The sequence below is a fragment of the Ahaetulla prasina genome, chromosome 1, assembly GCF_028640845.1.
Source record: "Ahaetulla prasina isolate Xishuangbanna chromosome 1, ASM2864084v1, whole genome shotgun sequence".
Classification (NCBI taxonomy): Eukaryota; Metazoa; Chordata; class Lepidosauria; order Squamata; family Colubridae; genus Ahaetulla; species Ahaetulla prasina.
Window position 1 is genome coordinate 26369606 of NC_080539.1, and position 19084 is coordinate 26388689.

The 19084-nt window shown below is 36.2% G+C and overlaps 1 protein-coding gene across 2 annotated transcripts in view; it reads right to left on the bottom strand.

Annotated features, from left to right (window-relative positions):
• Positions 1-16842, bottom strand: part of CRCP (CGRP receptor component) — a 32607-nt gene extending 15765 nt beyond the window's left edge. The window contains exons 1-5 of one of the 2 annotated variants that reach the window (XM_058164489.1): positions 16698-16842; positions 12587-12623; positions 10084-10182; positions 8053-8147; positions 7863-7930 (exon numbers count right to left, since the gene is read on the bottom strand). In XM_058164489.1, the coding sequence (XP_058020472.1) occupies positions 7863-7930; positions 8053-8147; positions 10084-10182; positions 12587-12623; positions 16698-16705 (307 nt within the window). In that variant the 5' untranslated portion in view covers positions 16706-16842. The remainder of the gene's footprint in view (positions 1-7862; positions 7931-8052; positions 8148-10083; positions 10183-12586; positions 12624-16697) is intronic. The other variant, XM_058164488.1, reaches the window with a different exon arrangement.
• Positions 16843-19084: the final 2242 nt, after the last annotated feature.

Here is a 19084-nt window from a genome sequence, read left to right on the forward strand (position 1 = left end):
TGTGATTATATTAAATTATATATTATTTTTATTAATGTTGTCATTTTGGTGTCCTCACCGTTTGCTGCAGACACCATTGTGGAAAATGGTAATAAGGATTATCAAAAACAACTACACAGATCAAGTGAATGCTCAGAAAGACAATATTGTTTACCATTGGAAAAGTACTGTGACAATTCTTACAATTCTCTTCACAGCTTTTTATTTTGATATAATATTTTTAGGCCAAAACAATTAAAATCAAACTAAATTGACTACAAATCGTCCTCGCCTAATTAATCAGTTGTTTGGCAACTGTTCAAAAGTTACGATGAACTCCCCGAAAGGTACTTAATAACCCAGATTGACGTTCCAATGTCCGTGATAATATTTTGGGCACTCAGCAACTCTCCTAACATTGACGGCTGTTTGCAGTGTCCTGGGGTCATGTGACTGCATTTTATAACTTTTTTTTTTTGCCAGAAACTTCTGTTTTCCAGCAGGAAAATGACCATTTCAAACAATGAGTTTGTTGAACGATTGCAGCTTAATCAAAGCCAGAAGACCCAATAATGACCACTGCAAAAATGTACCAAAATTTGGCTGATCACATGACGATTTATTAATGACCAGCACAACGATGTTAATACAGGCTCAATTATGGTCATAAATCAAGGACTACCTATTTTTTGAAGGATTTATGACAGAAATTGACTACTTTAAAAGATTTAGGAATAGAAAACAAATCTGTGAGAGGATTATTATATATTGAAGGGAGTTTTGCAGAGAGAAGTGCCAAGGAAAATTTTCCAGACATACAGTCTAAATCAAGGGTGTCATACTCCCCATGGGGTGCATCCGGCCCATGAGGTGCTCAGATCTGGCCTGAGGGGCCCTCCCGAGCTCCGTTTTTGCTGGCAGAGGGCTGGAGCAGGCCATCGAGTGACATGAAGCTGGGCCTCCCCACACACACACACACACAAACACACGAGGTCAAGCACAACCCTGATGCGGCCCTCAATGAAATCGAATTTGACACCCCTGGTCTAAATGCTTACCTGGTATTTCCACTATTGTCTAAGTAGTGAGATAACATTTTCCACACCTTTTAAAATGTAAATTTCTGAATGTTTATTGGTTTAATTAAAAAAAGGCCATTGGGCATGTAGTGCCCCTGCTAGTCAGCAGAAGATAGATATTCCTGATAATGTGCAGACGCCAACATTCCCAATGCACATTCTCTTAAAGGAGAAATGTTCTTTGTTATATATGCAAAGATAGATAACCCCAGTCTCTCTCTCTATTGCTAATCTGTAATATTAATTCAAACCAATCAATTTTGTTTACAGCCAGAAGGCCTAAAAGCAAGTTACAAGCATAAATTAAACTTGACATTGAATAAAAGTTTAACAAGTAAAATATTTAATAAACATTACATAGTAGACTTAAAACCCCAGTTCCCTTATTAAGTACACTTAGTCCTCAACTTCATTTAGTGACCGTTCAAAGTTACAATAGTACTGAAAATGTGACTTCTGACTATTTTTCATAGTTATAACCTTTGCAGCATCCCCATGATCATGTGATCAAAATTCAGATGCTTGGAAGTGGTTCATATTTATGACCTTTGCTATGTCCCAAGATCATGTGATCAGATTTTTTTTTTTTTAATTGAAAGAGTTTTATAAAAAAAACAAAAACATTTTTCCCCCTTTTTTCCCCCTCCCTCCCAAAAAAACAAAAAACAAAAACAAAACACCCCCCTCCCTCCCCCACCCCCCGGCTTCCCGGGTCAATCACAAGGTAAAGTTATACATAAACCAAACATAGAATAAAATTTTCCCTTCCAATCCAAACAACCACATCCAAAGCTTTTCGTCTCCCAACCCCCTCCCCATTACATAAAATAACTTTCTAATTATTCAAAGGCAATCTGATATTTCTTAATCTGATATCTGTTTTGTAGATAATCAATCCATTTTTCCATTCAATTAAATATCTTTCCTGCGTATTGTCTTTTAAAACGCTGAGATTTTAGCCATCTCAGCCAAATTAATAACTTTCAATATCCATTCTTCTATTGTAGGTATCTCTTCTTCTTCCAGTATTGTCCAATCAACAGTCTTGCTGCTGTTATTAAGTTCAAAATCAATTTAGTCTCAATCCCTGTACAATCCATTATAATTCCCAAAAGGAAAAATTGTGGCAGGAACTTTATCTTCTTCTTCAGTACATTTTGAATAATCCACCAAATTCTTATCCAAAAGACCTTAATTTTCTTGCAAGTCCACCAAATATGAAAATATGTAGCATCATCACAATCACACCTCCAACATTTCGCTTGGATATTAGGATACATACATGATAATTTTTTGGGATCTAAATGCCATCTATAAAACATCTTATAAAAATTTTCCTTAAATTCTGTGCTTGTGTAAACTTAACATTTCTAACCCAGATTTTCTCCCATGTTTCCAACATTATTGGTTCCTGAATATTCTGTGCCCATTTTATCATACAATCCTTTACCAAATCCTTTTCCGAATCTATTTCAAGCAACACATTATACAATCTCTTTATATGCTCCTGGGTCTGATTTCTAATTTGCTTTATTAAATTTTCCTCCCTTTGCATTATACCAATTTTTTGATCTTCTTTCCATCTAGCACTTATTTGCCCATATTGAAACCAAGTATAATTCCTCCCTTCTTCATTTAATACCTGTAATGATTTTAATTGCAATCTACCTCCTTCAGCATACAAAAGTTCTTTATATGTAATCATTTCCTGTTTCTGTTCTATATTTATATTCTCTATTGCATGTCTAGGGCTCGCCCATATAGGAATCTTGTAATCTAATTTATAGGAATATTTATTCCAGACCAAAAGAGCACTTCTCAACACATGATTCTTAAAAGCCCTATCCACTTTTTTCCATAAAATAAGTACGCATGCCATCCATATAACAAGTCATAACCTTCTATATTCAAAATTCTTTCCTCTGTTAAGTTAAACCAGTCACTTATTACTGAAAGGGTTACTGCTTCATAATATAGTTTAAAGTTAGGCATTCTTAAACCACCTCTTTCCCGTGAATCCTGTATTATTTTCATTTTAACCTCGCCTTTTTACCCTGCCATATAAATTTATTAATCCCACTCTGCCAATCTTCCAAATTTTTATCCTTTTAATTATAGGTATCATCTGGAACAGAAACAAAAATCTAGGTAACACATTCATTTTAATAGCCGCAATCCTTCCCAATAGGGATAACTGCAATTTCTTCCAGCCACTCATATCATTCTGAACTTTTTGCCATAGCAAGTCATAATTATTCTTATAAAGTTTCTTGTTCGATGAGCTAATATAGACCCCTAAATATTTAACCTTTTTTACTACCTCAAATCCTGTCATTTCCTCTAGTTTTTGTTTCTGTTGTATAGACATATTTTTAATTATCACTTTTGTTTTATTCTGATTTATTTTAAATCCTGATACCTTTCCATATTTATCAATTACTTCCAACAAAAATCTACTTGAATTTATAGGATTCGTTAACGTAACCACTACATCATCTGCAAAAGCTCTAACTTTGTACTCATATTGTCTAATCTTAATTCCTCTATTTTCATTAATTCTCGTATTTTATCTAATAATGGTTCCAGAGTCAAAACAAACAATAATGGTGATAAGGGACATCCCTGTCTTGTTCCTTTCGCAATCTTAATAACTTCTGTCAAACTACCATTTACTATAATCTGTGCTGTTTGCTCTCCATAAATCGCTTTAATTATTCTAATAAAACAGTCTCCAAATTGCATTTTCTATTAATTTAAATAAAAATCCCAATGCAATCGATCAAAGGCTTTCTCTGCATCCAAAAAATAAGTGCTGCTGAAGTATTCTTCTTTTCCAAATATTCCAATATATTAATAATCTGTCTAACATTATTCCTCATCTGCCTCCCTTTTATAAAACCAGATTGATCAGTATGAATTCTTTGTTGTAAAACTAACATTAATCTATTTGCTATTATTTTTACAAAAATCTTATAATCATTATTTAAAAGTGAAATCGGCCTATAGTTACCAGGTTTAGAGCAGTCTTGCTCCTCTTCGGTATCAGTGAAATAAAAGATGTTTTCCATGACGGGGTATTCCCACCCTAATTGTATCTGATTAAATAATTCTTTAAGTGGGCCTAATATTTCATCCTGTGTTTTTATAATAAGTTGCTGTAAGACCATCTGTACCAGGGGTTTTCCCCATTTTTAATTGTTTAATTGCCTCCACTATTTCTCCAGTAGCTATCGGTCCGTTCAGCTCCTCCCTCTGTTCTAATGTTAGAATATTCACCTTATAATCTTTGAAATAATCATAAATGTCCCTATCCAATATTTTGTCTTTTGCATATAGTGCAGTATAAAATTCTGAGAATGCCTTTTAATTTTATCCTGTTGGTATATCTCTTTACCTTTATATTCTATTTTTTGTATGACACGTGCTTTCTGTTTCTTCCTTAAATTATATGCCAACCATCTCCCAGGTTTATTTGCATTACAAAAGGTATTATGTTTAGCATATTGTATATTCGTTGCCACCTGGTCTGCCATTAACATATTAAATTGACTCTGTAATATTTTTATAGCCTCTTAAGTTTATGATCTTGTGGGTTTTGAATTAATAACTGTTGCTTCCTTTGAATTTCTTCTTCCAAATATCTACGCTGCCTTTGTTTATTATTCCTTTGCCTGTTGTCCAAGTAAATCAATATCCCTCTAATAAACGCTTTGCTCGCTTCCCACACAGTTCCTATAGGTGTCCCTTTGTACATATTAAAATCAAAAAATTCTTTTAACTGTTTCTTACAATAAGTTACATTATCCTCATATCTAAACAGATTTTCATTCAACCTCCATGTTCTACCACCTTTTTTCCCTTGTAATAATTCCATCCATACTGGGCTATGGTCAGTTAAACACCTCGGAAATATCTTCGTTTTCTTCACCCTAGAAAGCAAGTCATTAGAAATTAAAATAAAATCAATGCGTGAAAAAGATTGATGCCTATCAGCAAAAAGTAAAATCCCTCTCATCTGGATTCCGTAACCTCCATATATCTCTAAACTCAAAGTCTTCCATCATTTCAAAAAGGATTTTGGTAATTTTGCATGTATAGGTATCTTCTTGGAGGAGGTTCTCTTATCCCTTCTTGTATCAATTACTCCATTCCAGTCTCCTAATAAAATAAACGAACTATAATCCCAGAGGGTCAACCTCTCATGTAACATTTTGTAAAACTTTTCTTGTTGCTGATTAGGTGCATAAATACCTATCAACAAAGTCTTTTTTGCATCTATCACCAGTTCAATAGCAATAAATCTTCCTTGAATATCTGCCTCAATTAGCTTAGCTGGTAAATCCTTCCTGATATATACAACAATTCCATGCTTCTTTTCCAAAGCTGATGCAACAAAATGGTTACCCAATTTTGAATTAATTAAATATTTTTGGTCTGATAATTTTATATGTGTCTCTTGCAAACAAATCACATCATTTTTAAATTGTTTCAAGTAGTGAAATATTTTCCTTCTTTTCTGAGCTGAATTCAAGCCATTAACATTCCATGACAAGATTCTATTTGCTGGCCTCCTGAAGCTTTGAAGCAGACAACGGAAGCTCCTCCTCCGGTATCTTCCGTCTAGCTCCTCCCACAGCTTCCATAATGGGATCCTGACTTTTACTTTGAGACTGTTGCTCTTCTTTACGCTTAAGGGCTCCTCTTGTCACCCTTTGCTCTTGTGGTTCCTCTAATACTGGCAGCAATAAAGGCTCTTGGGTCACCACGCCTTCTTGAGTCTCTTGAAGTTTTTCTATCACTTCTATTTCGACTTTCAAAACTGTAGAAAGAAAATCCTTTGCCTTTAAAACAGTGTCAATTCTATATCTCCTTCCTTGATAGAATAGTGTCAGTCCAACTGGCACCTCCCATCTGAATTGAATCTGATGTTTTTTAAGTTCTTGTGTAAAAAAAGCAAATTCCTTCCTGTCTCTTAACATCTTTGAAGGAATCTCTTTCAACACCTTCAACTCCTGTTCTCCAATTTTTAAAGTTGTCTGATATGAAACTTGCAGAATTTGATTTCTCATAGTCCTTTTCACAAAATAAACCACAATGTCCCGAGGAAGCTTTCTCTGTCTTGCAATCCAAGAATTAACTCTATATATTTTATCAATTTGGTAAGCTACCTCTTGGGGTCCACTTCAATAAATTCAGCCAATGCTTCTGATATAATTTTTCTTAAGTCTTCTCCACGCTCTTCTTGCATACCACAATTCTAAGAGCTCCTTCCATAAGTTTATATTGTAATATCACAACCTGATCTTCATTTTGATCCACTTTTTCTGAACACCTTTCATTTGTCTTCTAAATGCTTATTTGACTGAGAGATCTGTTGCATTTCCACTTCCAATCCTTCAATTTTTTACTCAGTCCTTGAACTGCCATAAGAATATCTTCTCTTATTTTTGCATTAAAATTCTCCATCATCTCTTTTGCCTATCTTCAGAAAGTTTTAATTGTTCTTTCAATATTTCCTCAAGACTTGGTTCAGATCCCTTCTTCCAGAAGGCTTTAAAGGTTTAGCTGCCATTCTGTCTTCAAAAGAATCAGGAATTCAAACTTAATAACTCTCCTTCCCTCCTTTCAGTATAAAAACTCCGTTTGTAACAATCCACAAGTAACGCTGCTTCATCGTACTAAAAATTTTACTTTCACTTTTAGACGCCATTTTAAAAGTCAATTAATCAAAGACAAAGAAAGGTTTCAAGTTTCAAAAGGAGTCGGTACTTGCCGTGTTGATTCTGCATCAAAGTTCGAACGCCAGAAATTCCGTCTGCTTGGAATATCAATCAATTTAATAAGCCTTCTAGAGCAGAAGCGACATTCCTCTCCTTTTCCCTGATAAAAACAGGGGCGTGCTGAAGTTGGAAGGAGTGGAATTCGGTGGGGTCATAAATCCAGGAAAATTCGCTCTTGAGAGCAAACCCCCTGTCAGACCTGCCACTCTTCCACAATTCTGATAACCTCTTTCACCCAGAGATTATGCTAAGCTCAGTGAACAGTGATTTATTTTCTGTTTCACTGACTTTTACAATCTTCTAACACGGAGTGCTCTGTTAGAGCACCCAACAGGAGGGTGACGTCACTGGAGCCCCTCCATGTGATCAGATTTTTGTGACCTTCTGACAAGCAAAATCAATGGGCAAGACAGATTCACTTAACAACCAGGTTACTAACTTATCAACTGCAATAATTCACTTAACAACTGTGGCAAGAAAAGTTGTAAAATGGGACAAAACTCACTTAACAACAGAAATTTTGGGCTCAATTATGGTCATAAGTTGAAGAGTACCTGTAATTTAATAAATATTTCCATTGCCAAGTGATGAAGTCATAAAGTGTGACTGCTTCACTTAGCATTGGCAATCCTGTCATTAATTGAATCCACAATCTTGACAAATTGATTTTAGGTTCCTTCATACAAGTCCTTTCAGATACAGCAATTATTACTTTTGTCACAGTTAACTAACAAGTAAGGACCTATACTGTCTCATATTTGAAAGTACTGAATATTTACTTAGGCTCCTTGAATTTAATCTTCAACTTAGATAGAATATATTTTTGTATGATTAAATACTGCTTTACTTCAGATATTATTACAGTAAACTGTTACTTGGGATTTCCCATAAATAAGTAATATATTACATTTATATGGCCGCCTATTTCACACAAATTGACTATGTGGGCAGCATACAACATCTACTATTAAAACATACTACAAAGCTAACGAAAACAGTAAACATAGATAAAAACAGTACTTACAAAGTAGGAGAGTATCACACATATTACAGCTGACTTTCATGCTCCCCACCACCAGGGGATCTCCTGGTCTGAGATGAAAGTATTTTTATGAGCACCAACAATTCAACAATATTATTATGAATAGTTGGAATATATGTAATCAAAGCAAACATTTCTAATCCATTGTTGCATGGTGTAATTTTTAACTTACTTTGTTAGCTTGTGATTTTTCAGTGCTATGAGGAAATCTCTTACAATCTCAGGACTCTGGAACTTACATGGTGTCTTTGATATGTATTTCAGTGTCTGGAAGGGCAGAAAAAGAAATTTTTCATGTAATTCTCACTGCAATGGGGCAGGCCATCTTTAGTTGAGAGTGACACTTCTTTTTTCCTGGTTTCAAATGCTGCAAATAATATTATTACTGTAGATGTGTAAAGTCAAAATGTTTTGCTTTGTGGTTCTTTTTGCAGCAAGAGCAATGAGCTTGCCAAAGCTGCTATTTATTTCATGTAATCATGTTGCTATATTTTAACATTTTTCAACCAGATTTTAGTAGTGTGATTTGATTGGGGCTGGGGAGGTGGAAGGGGGCTCCATTGTCACTTGCTTTTTTTAACTTTTTTTTTATAAATAATTTTTATTATAATTTTTCTTTTCCATAACTCTTAATACATAGTTAAACAGACAGTGTCATTTTTATATTTTAGATTAACAGTTCAAGTAAAATCTACATTATATACATATATATATACATCCTCAACTTCCTTATAAATATTACCTATTTTTGTTTCTGTTGTCTATCCACCTATACAATTTGTCCCAAACCTCATAATATTCCAAATTATCTTTTTCTTTCAATTCTAAAGTTAGTTTATTCATTTCAGCACATTCAATTCTAAAGTTAGTTTATTCATTTCAGATAATCAATAACTTGCTAACACAAGTCTTGCTGCTGTTAGTATACTTGCTTTTTTTTTAATCCTAATGACAATTGGATGAAATTCACAGAAAAAAATTCAACCACATTTGGAACTCAGGCAATCCAAGGATGAACAGTTTTAGAATGGCAAAATAATCCACATCTGATAATGCATATCACTGGAGTTGGATGAAATATAAAAAAGTCAGGCAAAATTATCAGAGAATATGATACTAAGGCTTAGGAAATGAAATGTTATGATGGAGGATGTAATAGAACTATAGATTATTATGGTTCATTGCAGTGTCAGTCAATATTCAGACTGGGTTTGGTATTTTTATCCACTTATTAAGTCATTACAGATAGTCCTTGTCTTATAAACATTCATTTAATGACCGCTCAAAGTTACAAAGGCACTGAAAAAAGTGACATGACCATTTTTCACATTACTGTTGCAGCATCCCAACAGTCATGTTATTAAAATTTAGATGCTTGGCAACTGTATTTATGACTGTTGCAATGTCCCGGGGTCATGTCATCACCATTTGCAAACTTCTGACAAGCAAAGTCAATTGGGAAGCCAGATTCATTTAACAACCGTGTTATTAACTTAACAATTGCAGTGATTCACTCAACAACAGTGGCAGGAAAGGTCGTAAAAGGAAAGGTGGCAAGTTTGGGGCCAAACTGACTTAACAAATCTCTTAGTTAACAACAGAAATGCTGGGCTCAACTGTGGTCATAAGTCCAGGATTACCTGTATTATTATTATTATTATTATTATTATTATTATTATTATTATTATTATTATTATTATTATTATTATTATTATTATTATTATTATTATTATTATTATTATTATTATTATTATTATTATTATTATTATTATTATTATTATTATATTGCTAGCTATAGTATTCCAGTAGTATTATAGAGATATTTTGTTTTTAAAAATATGAAAATTATTTCACTGATATATCACTATGTTCAGGGATGTATTTTATTTATGTATCCCGCCTTTATTTAGTTTTTAAAAATAATGCAAGACAGTGAACATATCCACCATGTCTTCCTACTCCTTTTTTCCTCAGAATAAAAACCCTGTGAGGCGAGTTGGCCTGAGAGAGAGTTAATGGCCCCAAATCATCCAGCTGGCTTTCATGTTGTATAAGAACAGGAAAACATGAATTGTACTACTTCTTTGAATTTCTCTTTTTCTTTTAGTAGGTATCAGAATTACAAAAGCGTCCTGTTCATGGAAGTAGGCAAGCGTGATATAATAAAGCATGAGATTTTTCCTCATGTCTTTGCTTAACTTACTTCATATGTGATTGTGTTCAGATTCTGCTGGCCAACACTCTGCTTGCTCTTCCCAGGCTCTTTGCACTGCTGCTTCAGATCGGTCAACAATTTGTAGACCTGGGAAGGAGGGAACAGCTTTAAACAACTCTTTAAACAACTTTAAACTACATCGCAAAAAAAGCTCTAAGAGTTGTAAACCTAATCTTGCATAGCTTCTTCTCCAAAAACACTACTCTATTAACCAGAGCATATAAAACATTTGCTAGACCAATTCTTGAATATAGCTCGACTGGCTGGAACCTATAACACATTTCTGACATCAATACAATTGAATATGTCCAGAAATATTTTACAAGAAGAGTTCTCCACTCCTCTGAATACAACAAAATACCTTATGCCACCAGACTTGAAATCCTGGGTTTAGAAAATTTAGAACTATGCAGCCTTCGACATGACCTGAGTTTAACTCATAGAATCATCTATTACAATGTCCTTCCTGTCAAAGACTGCTTCAGCTTCAATTGCAACAATACACGAGCACACAACAGATTTAAGCTTAATGTTAACCGCTCCAATCTTGATTGCAGAAAATATGACTTCAGTAACAGAGTTGTTAATGCCTGGAATAAACTACCTGACTCTTTGGTCTCTTCCCAAAATCCCAAAAGCTTCAACCAAAAACTGTCTACTATTGACCTCACCCCATTTCTAAGAGGTCTGTAAGGGGCATGCATAAGAGCACAAGCGTGCCTACCATTCCTGTCCTATTGTTTCCTTTCATTATATCCAATTCATATAGTTATTACATACTCATATATTGTATAATTATTTCATGTTTATGCTTATATATACTGTGTGACAAAATAAATAAATAATAAAAAAAAATTCCAGAACTTTGCAGTAACATGTGGCAGAAGACCACTTTAAAGTAACAACGTGGTAAAAGACCATCTTGAGGACTCTTCCCTGAAATATTTTTATTTATATATTAAATTTGTACACACTGCCATCTCACCTGAGTGGCTCTGGGTGACTTGCATTAAAAATGCTTGATATCACATAGTCCTACCCATCTAGCCTTCTGAAAGGCCTTAAATAAGTGGCTCTCTTCCCAAATATTGGGCTAAAGTGAACCTGGAACCCAATATATGTGGATGCACAGATTTGGCCGAGTTTTGTTTTCTGGGGCCTGGAGTTATTTTTATGCAAGTTTTGTGGTTATTTTGTGTTTTATTATGTCTGTGTGAGTCATCCAGTCACTATCAGCTTTGCCAGGTACTCAAGGCAAGAAACAAGTCCAGAAGTTCTAGCTCTAACTTTCTGCCAAAATTACATTAACAGAATCTTGCAAGCCTGAAAGAATATTTCTTCCCCCATATCTTTAAAATCCAAGAAGCCTAGTAGGGTCATTTCTGAGATGTATGGTGTGCCCTCATTCCTCCTGCTGTCTCTTATTTGACAGTTGTCTAGTCTGGGGCTCTTCCTGCTCTCAAGATCATTCCTACCTAATATTACATAATGTCATTGTATATAAAAAGGGCAGCCATATAAGTTTTTTCATATAAAGTAAATATCTATAAATAAATATTAGGAGACACTGGAAAATTCTTTCCAATAAGCCAGTTAAGTTTCCAAATGTTTAAACTCAAATTACCTCAGGCTTTAGGCTAGTGAAACCTACTTTAGGTACATTCACTTAATTATCAGTTAAATGCATGCTGAATAGCTCCTCAAGAAAATGGACAGAAAAATTAGAGAAAAAGAAGCCTCTGAGAATGTATCCAGCTCAAAATTTTCTTTCAGTAGTATAACTGGAGCTTGCACATTGCTACATTCTGTTGCTAATATTCTTAAGCGTTCTTGCTTTCAGCTAATTTGAAGGAGCTTTTTTTGTCATTACTATTAAACAAAGGAAGTTAGCAACCCTTCGCAGATTTGTAATTCATCTGGCACAATCTAGCAACCCTCCATTATGGCTACATTTTAAATGATGGCCACCCTCCTTTATGGCTACCCTTTAAATCAATTATTTATTACTGGAGATGGATACATTTTGAATGTCCTATTTTAACATTCCAAAAGTACAACATTTTATTTACAGAATCGATTTTCATTCAACAGTAGGTTTCCCAAAGTGCCTTATAATTCCCATTATGTAACAGTAAATCTATGGTTTCCGTTTTTGTAATTATTAAACACAAGGCAGAGAGAGATGTTAGTCTTTTAAGAAGGAAATAAATGAGAAGAGGAGACACCAATTAAGGAAATAAATGAACAAACCTAAAAGGATTGGCCTAACACTACTAACCTAGGCTCCATCATGAAGGAGCTGGTGTCCTCATGATCATTATATTGCAGCCTCAGATAATGGTGGAGGGACACAAAACAAGTTCACTTCTAGAAAAAAATCTTCCCTAACTTGAATGTCAGTAGATTAAAAAAATCTACTGAATTACAATGCCTTCATGAAAACAAAATTCACCTTATATGCAATTTTTCAGAACACTACAAATTACATTACCTCATAATTGCTGAGAAGGGCTGAATTTCCATCTTTCCTATGGAAAAAAAAATCCAAAGAGATTGTAAGTACAATGATACTTGAACAGGACAAGTATGGAGAAGCCACTTTAAAAAGTTGAAAGGAACATGGGCACAGAGCTAAGCTGAATTTGATGAAGGATTTTACTGATAAATCTTTTTTAAAACTGCACTTAATCTGAAACTAAGAATAAGTGTGCCATAACTTGCAAAGACTATTGAAACCAAATCTGTTTACAAGGGCTTGCCAGAGACCTGCCTGCTTTTGTTTTCTATTGAACTGCATTCCAATTAACAGCAAATAAACTCATTTTATTTTCAGAAAATGAGTAAAAAAATCAAGATTCCTTTTTAAAAAAAAATCACATTCACTTATCATGAATTAGCTATACATCCCCGGGACAATGAGTACAGCTGGATAGATAGGCAGCAGAAAATATCACTAGCATTTACAACGGAAGGGAATGACACTGTTTTCAGGTCCCCTGTTGCAACATACTTAAAAAATACAATGCATTATGTCAAGCACAGCCGACTGTTTGAATAGAACCACCACACTCATCACTTTCAAACAAGTTCAACAACTTTTCCACAAACTTCCATAGGCTCTAATGTTGTCTTTACAATGTACTGGTTGAGTGGACGAGAAAAGGGAGCCCCTTCTGAAAATATGCTGAGTTGGAGTTCTCATTGCATTGTGTCGATACAAGAAAAGCTACAGCAATTATGTTCATACACACACAGACACAATCATTTCATGAAAAGTGTTTTTGTTGTTGTTGATGGACATATATTCTCTTTTGTTGGTGGAGTTAATTCTTTTGAAGGTCTTTGCATTCCATATGCATCTGGAGAAATCTGAGTCCCCGTGCCCAACAACTATTGTAAGAAAAAATAATCGAAAAGAGTAAAAGATCCACAGAGAATTATTCTCAATTGGCCCAAAACATGGGAGATGAGTGAATTGGCTCACTTTAGAACAAATGTTGCATGGTTTCAGAGGATCTGAGGTGGTAATTTGGTCCATGTCCTTGTCTGCTGGGTGGAACCACTGCCTACATGAATTTTTAAAAATGTTTTGCCATCTTTATCACTGCATCGACACTCAGGCTGATGCTAGTTGATATTTTCCTCTTTGACTACAATGCAATATACACCTACTAGGGAAATGAACAAAGAATTGTTGGCTTTCTAAAGAAATATGCATATTTAAAAATCAGTCTGTAAGAAATAGTAATTCCCCTCCATTTGTACCTTAGATCCTATTCTTTTCACTACAAAGATATGATGGAGGGTTTTAGCTTTAGGATAATTCAAATTAATATCCCCAAATATGCTCAATACATCTTTCAAATTAAATAGGTATATATATTTTTATTTTAAGCATTATATTTAAAGAGAAGGCTATGGAAATTTATAAGACTTGCATCAACTCTGAGACCAGCTGCAGCATCAAGGGTTCATTCCAATGGTCTACGGTTAATAGAGGTGTCTAGGGCATCAGCAACTATCTGGAATCCAGCACCATCACTGGAACCAGGAACATGGTCAACTAACACACAGGATGAAGGCACTCCTCATCTAAAGGAGGGTAGGAACATTGAGCCCTGAGGCACCCACACATTAGGGGACTCAGCCACAATCTCTTTCCCCAAATCAGTACTGGCTGGAATGCCTCCAGGGAAAGAATGATCCCCTCACTACTAATCTTCATTGATGGTCCAGATGGATACTATGAATCAAATATTATGATATCAAAAGGCAGCTGAGAGATTAACCAGGATGGTATAAACCTCGTCTCTGGAAGTAGAGTGATCACTGTTGTCTTAATTGAAAAGGCTTCACATAATCGTGGGCCCCTCAGAGCTGCAATTCCATTTCTCAGCAATCTTCCCAAAAAAGGATGATTGAAGTGTGCCTAAATTGTCTAAAACTACTATGTCCGGCAATGTCTTTTTGAGGAGGGAGCACAATTCTTCCTCTTTCAAAACTGGCAGACTGCCCTTTTCCCCTCACAGAAGGACGACATGATCACATAGACTGAAGAACAGGTCACTTCCTAAGTAGCTTTCATAAGCCAAGAGGGTCATCTCAAAGACCATGTCCATTTCCTTGGAGTCACAAGCTCATCTCATCTAAACCCACAAGACAATGCCTCAGGCACTTCAGAAGTTAGAATCCAACTCCAAGCAAACCCAGTGACTTTATCCATCAGATAGCTAGAATATTCTTCACAGCGGCCCTGAAGATGGTCCAGCAAGCTTATCTTTCCCCAGCAGGAAACAATCCTTTAAACAAGGTTGCCAGGAGAGCTATCCGGACAGAATAAGAGCAGAGAAATAAAGTTTTGCCCCTTAATCACACAATATAATCCCTAACATACTGATGATGTGACCTAGTCTGGGTAATGTGCCCTTAGTCTGGGTTATGTTCACGGGTGCCAAACTCGCAGCCCGCAGGCTGGATGCATTACGTGCTGGCCCCACCCCTGCCCTGTTTAGCAAAGGGAAAAAAGTCCTGATATGTCACATGCCACCACCATGACGCCGCGAATTTGACACCCCTGCCTTAGACTGATGCCCTATTCTAGGAACAATCAGCCAAACCAAATCCATCTTTTAATTTTTTTTCACTCCTGCTTAATTAATTTGAAATATCAAATAAAACAGACGCATATATAACTTTCTGCTTGCATGATCACCAATAATGTCTAAAAATTGCTTATGGGTAACTATCGATCAGAACATTTTTATCAAAACTGCACTGAAATCCTATGAATATTTAATTTTTATTGGACCTTATTCTTCCAGAAGCCTACCTATTAATACAATGCTGCAAGGGAGCAAATTAAATTAACTGGGATTTATTTTTGGATATATAGTAATTACTTTTTAATGTGTAAACATTAAATAAATAAAATTAAATAAAAATAAAAATAAAGTTAAATAAAAAGGTTAAAAACGTTAAATGTGTAAAGGGTTAAATTGTACCCTATGACCATCATTTGTATTGTAAATGTACCTTGATGAAGGTATTTTTTTTTCTTTTATGTACACTGAGAGCATATGCACCAAAACAAATTCCTTGTGTGTCTAATCACACTTGGCCAATAAATTCTATTCTATTCTATTCTGTTCTGTTCTATTCTATCTATTCTAAACTGCATACTATTGCAAGTTTTTTTTTTTAATTTTATTGTATTTATGTGTATTTTCATTAATGCACAGAAGAGCAATGTGTACCTATTTAAATATACAAATATGACTGCACACACAGATAACAGTTTTCTTCTTCTCAAACTCCTACATCTTCTCAAACTTCTCAAGTGACAAAATAGATCACAAGTCTGGCTTCAGAAATGGTGTCAAAAAAAGCAATGCAGAAAAAAATGTAACTGCATTCTCCAACACAGCAGGCAGAAGTAAGCAATTGAATTTGGCTAGCTAATGCCAGAAAAAAACCCGAAGCAGGGTGAAACCTGGATTTAGATGGAGACCATAGGAAATGTTAGGGTTATAGACAACACTAAGAAGTAATAGTAATAAAAAGGTTAGAAAGTCATGACAATCCACCCTGCTCTTGCCAAACCCTCTCTGAATCTGTCTTCATGAAATCATCAGCACTGAGGCTCGACTCAAAGCCTTTTAATTTACTCCACCCTCTCGCAATATTGAAGGACTACTAGCCAATAGCCGGATCCATCGACATACATAATCTGGTTCCCTAACGATCTCATTTCCAGAGCTTGCACAAGGAAGATGAATCGTGCACTAACTAGCGGGCCACATTCGCACAACCCGCGGAACCGCTTTAAAAAAAAATACAAAAAACCAGCCCGGGGAAGAGGAGGAGCCACGTCTGCAGGCGGTCGAAGCAACCGCGAGGGCTTTAAACGAGCCAGGGAAGAGCGTGGGCGTGCATGGCCGGAAAGCCAGGGCAATTCAGACCCACACCCGGCGCTTCTCTTTCCTCCCTGCCTTGGAGTGTAATAATCCCGCCTCTCTCGCTTTGACCCCTGCAGTGGCGGGAGGCGGGCGGGCGGGGGGCAAGTCTTGTTGGCCTAAAGAAGCCCAGCTCGCTCTCCATCTTACACTTCCATGTTGCCCTCTTGCTGCAGTCCGCGGGCAAGTCCGCACCGCCGTCCCCGCCGCCACGGCGGCCTCCTTGCGCACCAAGAGGCCGGGACGCTTTCTCTTTGCGCCGTCCGTCTCCGCCGGCGCCTCCCCTTCCTTCTCAGGCGCAGCAGCTCCACCCCCCCGCGGCAAGGCTCCGTTTGGGGACCTTGGCGCCTTCCAGATGTTAATGTCAACTCGCTTGAGTGGGTGGGGGAAGAGAACCCTCTTTCTAGCAAGAATGGAAGCTTTAAACATACGTATATATGTAAATGTATGTTTATGTATTTCGCATCTGCCCCTTTGAAATGGAAAGTGCTGCTCCCCAAGAACTGGTACCTCAGATCCTTTTCTCTGGCTTAGTTTATGCAATTTATCTTATTTTAATAATGGCTTTGAAGGGTGTGTATAATATAAAGTAACATAACATATAATAATAATGTAATATTATGATATAATCATTTATTTTATATAATTATAAGAAATTATATAATGATGTAATGTAATGATGTAATGTAATGCAATAATGTTACGCTGCATGACATTATTCATCAAATTGGTATTATTATTGTTATTATTTATTATATTTGTATACCGCCCATCTCCCGAAGGACTCAGGGCGGTTCACAGTCAAAAAAACAACAGAAAACATATAATAGATAAAAAACAGCTAAAAGAATAGATAGTTAATTCAATTGATGCTCTAACTTTTAAATATATATATAGCTGTCCATCTCATAAGAAAGGTCTGGGTGGTGTATAATAATCACAATAATTATATAAGTACAATCATAAAAAATATAAAAAATCATTATTTAAAATTAGAACATTCAAAACTAAAATATAAAAACTGTAGGGATGAAAAGAGTAATTGCAAGTAGACCTCCACTGATGACCACAACTGAGCCCAAAAGTGAGACATCTGTTAAGTGAATTTTGACCCAGTTTACGACCTCTCTTGCCACAGTTCTTAAGTAAATCACTGCAGTTAAGTTAGTAACATGGTTATTAAGTGAATCTGGCTTCCCCATTATTTTTACTTCTAAGAAGGTCGCAAAAGGTGATCATATGACCACAGGACACTGCAACCATCATAAATATGAGTCAGTTGCCAAGTGTCTGAATTTTGATCATGTGACCATGGGGATGCTGCAATGGTTGTAAGTGTGATAAATGGTCATAAGTCACTTTTTTCAGTGCTTTAACTTCAAACGGTCACTAAATGAACTGTTGTTAGTCGAGGACTACATAATAGGTGGTCAAGAGGTCCAACACTACTTTAATTTGATCAATACTGTAATCTGATTTAAGACTGTAGATTAAAAGGAGATGTGCTGTCTGTTTTTCAATATCTCAAGGATTGTCACACAAGATGCAGCAGAGGGTAAGAAATGAAATTTACAAAGAAGCAAACTTTTAGCAGAACATCAGTAACCATTGTTGGACAATGTTGGCCATCTTTCTGCTGCTGGATGTGTTAGGGAAGGAGTGATGTTGCTGCATCCTGCTCCATAAATCATGTCCTTTTCAACTCTTGCATTCTGTGCTTGTTTACTTCACTTTCTCATCTCTAAATTAAGATAATATTCATTCAGGCTTTGAAAACACAAGATAATTTCTTTGACAATTGTAACTGGTCACTGTGGAGAAATTAATGAAAGACAACTAGAATATCCCTATCAAACTTCCTCTTTTTCACATAAATTTAAGCATCTAATGCATTCTAGGACATACAGTTAGATCATATCAATAATTGTAACCATCCCCACGCTACTGAATGATCTTGCCTAGCAATTTCATGAAGATGTTAAGAGGAGCAGTGAGTGACCCAAACCCTGAGGCACGCCACACAAGAGGGGCCTAGCATTGAACCTCTCCCCTGCTACCAACACCAACTGTAACTGGTCACAGAGGAAGGAGGAGAACCACTACATAATGATGCCGCCAATTCCCAAACACCCAAATTGGTCCTGAAGGATACCATGGTGGATGGTATCAGAAGCCACTGAGATATCCAGAAAGGCCAGGATAGTTGCACCAGAGGTGGGTTTCAGCAGGTTCTGACCAGTTCTGGAGAAGCAGTAGCAGAAATTTTGAGTAGTTCGGAGAACCAGTAGTAAAAATTCTGAGTGGCCTCGCCCCCATCTATTCTCTGCCTCCCAAGTCCCAGCTGATCAGGAGGAAATGGGGATTTTGCAGTAACCTTCCCCTGGAGTGGGGTGGGAATGGAGATTTTGCAGTATCTTTCCCCTGCCATGCCCACCAAGCCACACCCACAGAACTGGTAGTAAAAAAATTTGAAACCCACCACTGAGTTGCACCATCCCAATCCAGAGCCACTCCACAGATCATCCACAAATGCAACC